This window comes from Ursus arctos, unplaced genomic scaffold (genome assembly GCF_023065955.2).
Source record: "Ursus arctos isolate Adak ecotype North America unplaced genomic scaffold, UrsArc2.0 scaffold_22, whole genome shotgun sequence".
Taxonomy (NCBI): Eukaryota; Metazoa; Chordata; class Mammalia; order Carnivora; family Ursidae; genus Ursus; species Ursus arctos.
The window spans coordinates 18,706,452-18,713,882 of NW_026622897.1; the positions used below are offsets into that span (position 1 = coordinate 18,706,452).

General features: G+C 41.3%; 1 protein-coding gene across 1 annotated transcript; it reads left to right on the forward strand.

The window, feature by feature from the left end:
• The first annotated feature begins 831 nt into the window (after positions 1-831).
• On the forward strand, positions 832-1,752 carry LOC125282439 (olfactory receptor 10G9). Its single transcript, XM_048217126.2, has one exon. It carries the CDS (start codon positions 832-834, stop codon positions 1,750-1,752), a length of 921 nt encoding a protein of 306 aa, XP_048073083.1.
• The last annotated feature ends 5,679 nt before the right edge of the window (positions 1,753-7,431 follow it).

Here is a 7,431-nt window from a genome sequence, read left to right on the forward strand (position 1 = left end):
CCTTATCGGCAATTAAACTCTTGGTTCTTTAAGTTTTCACATAAACTCTGGAGAGAAAACAGAATTCCCAAAGGCCCTCTAGATACTTGCCCCCGGTGTACGCTCCTTGCTGAGTTACCTGCCCTTGAGTGTGGTTGAGACCTGAGACTGTGATGGGATATCACCTTCGATGCATTTTGTTACATCACACTTTGTCATAGCAAACTGGAGAAAGAGTCTTCTACTGGCTTTGAAGCTGTAAGCTGCCATGGTATCAAATGGCCAGGTGGTTGGGACCTGAGGATGGGCTCTAAAGCTGAGAGTGAGGAGTCCTACTAACAGTCAGCAGGAAAGACAGACACCTGTCCTAAAGCTGCTGGGAACTGAATTCTGCCAATGATTTCCATAGGCTTGGAAGAGAAACCCAAGCCTCAGATGAGATTCCAGACTCAGCTGACATCTTGATTTCAATCTTGAGCAGAACACCCAGCTCACCTGACTCAGACACTGTAAGAATGGAAATTTGCATTGGTTTGTGCTGCTAAGTTTGTGGTCATTTGTGATACATAACCAGAAGTTAATACAATGGATTTCTAAAACTTTCTGCTACATATATCTGTGGGTGCCTTGTTTGTGTGTGCACGTGTTTGTGGGTGTGCGAGAGAGAGAGAGAGAGAGAGAGAGAGAGAGAGAAAGAGACAGAGGGAGGATGATGATGAAGCAAGTGGAGTATAACTCTTGAATTATCTGCCATGGATGATGTACTTGCCACATGAAAATGGGTCTTCAGTTTTCAATTAAATGCTAGGTGCTCTCTCTATTCCCATAGGGAGAGGCAGCAAGGCGTGGAAAATGACAAATGTGAGCCTTGTCACAACATTCTTCTTCATGGGGCTTCCCCGTGCACCAGCACTGGACATCCCCCTCTTGGGACTCTTCTTGGTGATTTATGTACTCACCGTGGTGGGGAACCTCCTCATCCTGCTGGTGATCACGGTGGATTCCCACCTCCACACCCCCATGTACTACTTCTTGACCAACCTGTCCTTCATTGACATGTGGTTCTCCACGGTCACCGTGCCCAAAATGCTGATGACCTTGGCGTCCCCAGGAGGCAGGGCGATCTCCTTTCACAGCTGTGTGGCCCAGCTCTACTCCTTCCACTTCCTGGGGAGCACCGAGTGTTTCCTCTACACAGTCATGTCCTATGACCGCTACCTGGCCATCAGTCACCCGCTCAGGTACACCAGCATGATGAGTGGGAGGACGTGTGCCCTCCTGGCCACCAGCACGTGGCTCAGTGGCTCTCTGCACTCTGCTGTCCAGACCACACTGACATTCCGTTTGCCCTACTGTGGGCCCAACCAGATCCAGCATTACTTCTGTGATGCCCCTCCCATCCTCAAGCTGGCCTGTGCGGACACCTCCGTGAACGAGATGGTGATCTTTGTCAACATCGGGGTCGTGGCCTCGGGCTGCTTTCTCCTGATAGTGCTGTCGTATGTGTCCATCGTCTGGTCCATCCTGAAGATCCGCACCTCAGAGGGGAGACACAGAGCCTTTCAGACCTGTGCCTCCCACTGCATTGTGGTCCTTTGTTTCTTTGTTCCCTGTGTTTTCATTTACCTGAGGCCAGGCTCCCGGGATTCTGTAGATGGGGTTGTGGCAATTTTCTACACAGTGCTGACGCCCCTTCTAAACCCGGTGGTGTACACCCTGAGGAACAAGGAAGTGAAGAGAGCTCTGTGGAAGCTTATAGAAACAGTGACATAGTCCCCAAGCAAATAAACATTGGAAAGTAGATATGCTCATTTTTCTATAAAAATAGTAATACAATTTAGGCATCAACATGCAACATATTACATATGTAGTTCTCAGTATTAAATGTCCAAAACCATCCACTCAGAAATATTTGTTTCACGGATTTGTCTGAGTAATTTTTAAAACCAGAATTAAATTTTTATTGATGATGAGCATGCTTAAATTTTGGTCTACCAAATTTTTCTCTGTGAAAGGTTTATTTTATCTTTTGTTCCATTTTATTGAGCTACAGTTGACATATACCGTTGTTTTTGCCTTCTTAAAAATTATTCTGTTTGGATCTCAGACACAAAGGTCATATTATTCATATAGCTAAGTTTATAATATGCTTTTTTCCATTTTTGCTTGAGACTTATGTATACAACTTGGAAATTACACTCCTGGGCATAGTGTCCAAGGACAGTAGCAAATATCAGAGTCACTTACTCATGGTTACAGTTGTGTGACTTCCTTCTCAGTCCATTAGTGGCTCTGTGTGTGTGTGTTGTGTGTGTGTCCCAGTGTGACCACCCCTTTTCCTGTCACGTCATGACCATGTTAAATGCTCCCACATTGAAAGGGTTCCTTTTTTCCTCCAAGATTTTATTTATCTATTTGAGAGACAGACAGAGAGAGAGAGAGAGAAAGAGAGAGAGAGAACAAGTTGGGGGAAGAGGAGCAGAGGGAATGGGAGAAGCAGGCTCCCTGTTGAGCAGGGACCCAGATGAGGGGCTTGATCCCAGGACTCTGGGATCATGACCTGGGCCGAAGGCAGACACTCAACTGACTGAGCCAGCCAGGCACCCCTGAAAGAGTTCTAAGCTCTGAGCAGCTCCTTAACTCTCCAGGTGGCTCTGCCAGGACAGGCTGTGGAGCTGACATGCTCCTCTCAGGAACCGCCAACGATCACCCCCTTGCCAGGGTCCTGCAGTTTCCCGGGCTGGGTGAGGCGGATCGGGAGGAAGGTAAGGACAGAAACCACTAGTCTCCATCACATACTCTGACTTTGAATTCCTGGGCTACCTGACCCGATATTCAGTTAGCACCGAACCATTCATCACTGCATTCTTTTACCACAGCTGGTGGCGGCTGGTCATCTGCCCAGGGAGCTCCTGCTCCCACCGTCTTAGGGTCTTGGAAATTCAGCTGCACCAAACTCCAACCTGCTCTGCGACAGGAACACCCACATTGCAGGCTGGGGCCAATGATGTTTCCTATGTAGAGGAGAAAAATGAAAATATCTCTAAGTAACCTGTTCATGGGATTTCAACATTTCTTTTAAAAACCAGAAAAACAGCCTAGAGAGGACAGAGCACCCTGAAAATACCTGTTTAATAGCTACATGGCCCGTAGTTGTGGGCATCCACCACATATAATAGATGAAATGCTATACTTGCATCTAAACAAAAACAAATATTGGCTCAAATAACTTTGGAAATATTTTATGCTCCTTATCTCAATTTTCCTTCTCAGAAATGACCGTCTCTCAAAATACTGTTATGAGGATTAAATGAGTGTATAGAACTGGTTTGATTGATACTGATTATATAATAAATTCTTTTTTTAAAGACTTTATTTATTTATTCACTAGAAAGAGTGAGAGAAAGAGAGAGAGAGCACCAACAGGGTGGGGAGAGACAGCAGGAGAGGGAGAAGCCGGCTCCCCATTGAGCCGGAGTCCAGCATGGGGCTCCATCCTAGGACCCTGAGACCATGACCCTAGCCAAAGGCAGATGCTTAACAGAATGGGCCACCCAGGCACCACAGTACATTCTCAATTAAAGATCTAAAGTTCAACCCTGTGGCCACCAGTCAGATAGCCTGGTTGTCAGAATCATTCTCTTCACAAATTATGTCAAGATTCCCAGCCATTAAAATCGTATTTTTGAAGATGCGTGAATGTTGCTTTCTTTACATCACTTTATAGATCATGGATTTACTCTAGCTAATTATGGACAATGTAATCATTCTGATTCATTAAGTATTTTGATAAATTTACTACCCCTATATTTACTAGTTTTCAAGGAATTTATAAGAAAATACCTGTAACATTAAAATTATAATGAATGAAGTATTCTAGAATAATTCAGAGACAAATACAGTAAACATTATTAAGCTTGGGCTATGCTAGACACTTTACAAGTTAATCATTACAAGAACCCATAAGATGGGTTCTGCTACTATGAAAAATGAGAAACAAAGGCTGGTTAGATAACCTGATAATGTCCCACACTAGTAAGGGATGTGGTCAAGGTTTAATTTCAGGCTATCTGGCACCAAAGCCCATAGTGTTAAATTCTACTGTGCATTACAATCACTAATTTCAGGAACTTTCTATTTTGGGGGGAGCAGAGCAATATCAATGTACATCAGTAATTATTGGGATAACAAAACCAGATTTTTCAATCGTCATTTGTATTTTATAACTGAAATGTAGGATTTTGATAGAAACTACATTTTCCCCCATAGACTATGAAAAGCACATGATCTGCTCTACCCCCACCTAACTGAGATTACAAATGTGTCATCCCGCAGTCTCATCCCATCTGTTTCCTTATGTGTTCCCCATGAAGCTGTGGGTTCCTCTGGGAAAAATACTGTCAGAGCCCCATAGTCTCCACCTATATCAATCCTACCTAATTTCTTCAAAATGTTCTTCCTGCTACAGACCCTTTCTTTTTCCAAATATTTACTTTTCAGGGACCTGACTTCTAATCCACACTGATTCCTAAACAGATGGCACCTCATTCTCTCCATGTTGTTCCTACCTTCTTTGTTCAAGTCCCTGATAACTTGAGTTCTTTGTAGTTTCCATTTGGAGATAAACCTATCACAACAACCTCCTATGTCTACACCAAAACCTTTTTTCCTTCTTCTATATTAGTCTCTCTGTGGTATGATTGGCCCAACAAAAGTAACCCTGAAACTAAACCCAAGGCATTTCACATTTCTTTTTATTGTCTAAAAATCTCTGTATCCAGACCATGCATACATGTTGACCAGGACCTGCCCCCACCCAACCACAAGAAGGCCAGAAGAAGGTATAATCCTGCCATGTCCCTGAGGTAGAGATGAGGAAGCATTAGGTTGACCGCACTAACTAAGCCTGACTCAGGTCTAACTCAAATGTTTGCAGTGTGACCCTATTTTTCTTTTCCTTTTTTTTTTGTATGAGTAATTTTATTAAAAATATATAAAGATAGGGTGGAGGATGGGAGAAATAGGTGAAAGGAATTAGAAGGTACAAACTTCCAGTTATAAAATAAGTAAGTCACAAAGATTAGAAGTACAGCATAGGGAATATAGTTAATAATATTTAAAAAAATTTTAATTTATTTTTTATTGAGAGAGAGAGGGCAAGTGAGTTGGGGGGGACGGGGAGGGGCAGAAAGAGAGGGAAAGAATCTTTTTTTTTATAATAATATTTTTTTTGTTATGTTAGTCACCATACAGTACATCCCTGGTTTTTGATGTAAAGTTCGATGATTCATTAGTTGCGTATAACACCCAGTGCACCATGCAATACATGCCCTCCTCACTATCCATCACCAGTCTATCCCATTCCCCCAACTCCCTCCCCTCTGAAGCCCTCAGTTTTTTACTCAGAGTCCATAGTCTCTCATGCTTCATTGCCCCTTCTGATTACCCCCCCTTTCTTTATCCCTTTCTTCTCCTACCGATCTTCCTAGTTCTTATGTTCCATCGATTTTTCTCACTGTGGGTAAAATTAAGATAAAAACATATCTCCTCCTCTTTGGTAGAATGGGGGGACATTTTCAAAATGGGTATTAGGGTCATATCCTTCTTCAAAGTCATCATTATCAAACTATTTTCAGGGACCTTATTCTCATGTTTGGATACCCATACTAGCAAAGTGACCAGGGGACGTATATATTAGATCAAAAGAGACATTGGTGAAACCCTACGGATTCGGTATCACTCTATTCCTCCAGTTCACCCCCAGTCAGCAGGGGCCATGAAAAGCCACTGTAGAATTTTGAAAATATTGAAATTTGTGCAGCAAGTGTCAGGGGGTCAAATGCCCTAATGCTAGCACTTCAGATCATTAGATAGAAGCAGAAGGCAAGGGCTCTCATGGAGTGAGCTGTGAGTGGGTGAGACATGGGAGACTTTCTAGTTAGTCCTCCTCCAAAGGCCACCTGCTGGCTGTCTATTGACACGTGTGACCATGTGATATGAGAGTATTTGAAATCAGTAATGAAGTGTGACAAACCATTCACAGGTGGACCACACTCTAAAATCAACACAGAAGAGTAAGATCACAATGGGCAGTCTGCTGTGTGTTAATTACCTGTCACTGTCCCAGGTTAATTTGCCCTGTGACCTCAGCTCTCTGATGGGTCCAGGAAAAGCCTTGATATTCAATGTGTCCCAATTTGTCTTTTTTTTTTAAGAAGGCAAGGGACAGCTTCCAAGCTCTTTACTTGTTGGAGATGAAACCAGAAGTTTTGAATCATGACTTTTTAAGCTCAAGAACAGAACATTATTTTTAATGATACAATAGTTATTCAGATTTATTTACAGGTTTGATTTTTTAAATTTACTATTCTTTCCTATATTTCAAATGCTCATTCCAGGATGAGTTTTATTATTGTGTTGTATATTTTTAAGTTACTTGATATGGTTGTAGTTGTGGTAGAAACTTTCCATTTTTTTAATGTCTCTAAATGTCATTATTTCACACTCATATTTGATAGTTACTCAGCATTTGATTATATTTATTTTTTTTATTTTATTTTTTAATTTTTATGTATTTTTTTATAATTTTTATTTTGTTATATTAGTCATCATACAGTACATCCCAGTTTTTGATGCAATGTTCCATGATTCATTATTTGCTTATAACACTCAGTGCACCATGCAATATGTGCCCTCTTTAATACCCATCACCGGCCTATCCCAATCCCCCACCGCCCTCCCCTCTGAAGCCCTCAGATTATGCTAAGTGAAATAAGTCAAGCCAAGAAACACAATTATCATATGGTTTCACTCATTTTATGGAACATAAGAAATAGGAAGATGGGTAGTAGAAGGATGGGAAGAATGAAGGGGGGTTAAACAGAAGGGGAAACTCTATGTGATTCTATACTTATTTCAATAATGATTTCCACTAAAAAATGACATTGATATTTATCTTATCTATCATCATTAAACATTTAAATTACTTTCAACATGGCTTTGTTTAACATATTTTTAATATAATTTTGAATCTTTTGGCATATTTCCAAATGAAAACTATTAATGGGTCTTTCCTTGAGTATCCATACTTATTACAATCCCTGGATGATGCTACCCTAGTTTTTCTCCCTCACCAGATGATGAGCTTCAGCAATATAGAGACCATGTCAGTTCTTTGGGTCTATCTATTGCTTATCACATGACTTAGCATTCAGTAAATGTCCCATAACATTTTGGGCTACTGTGAGTTAAGTAAAATAGTATGACGTTACAAGAAACTAGAAAGAATCCAAGTGAACCCAATGGCTAAGTAAGTTTGCTCTAACTTGTCCTCAGTTTTCTCCTTTGAAAATTGAGTAAGGTTATAGACTAGGCCATATCAGTCTGGTTTATTGGAGTGAATGCTAGTAATTAACCTCTTGTATAGATCACTGTTTCATGGCTTACATTGGT

Excerpts from the sequence above, each read along its gene's own strand:
- LOC125282439 (XM_048217126.2), top strand. The coding sequence starts at position 832 with ATGACAAATGTGAGCCTTGTCACAACATTCTTCTTCATGGGGCTTCCC.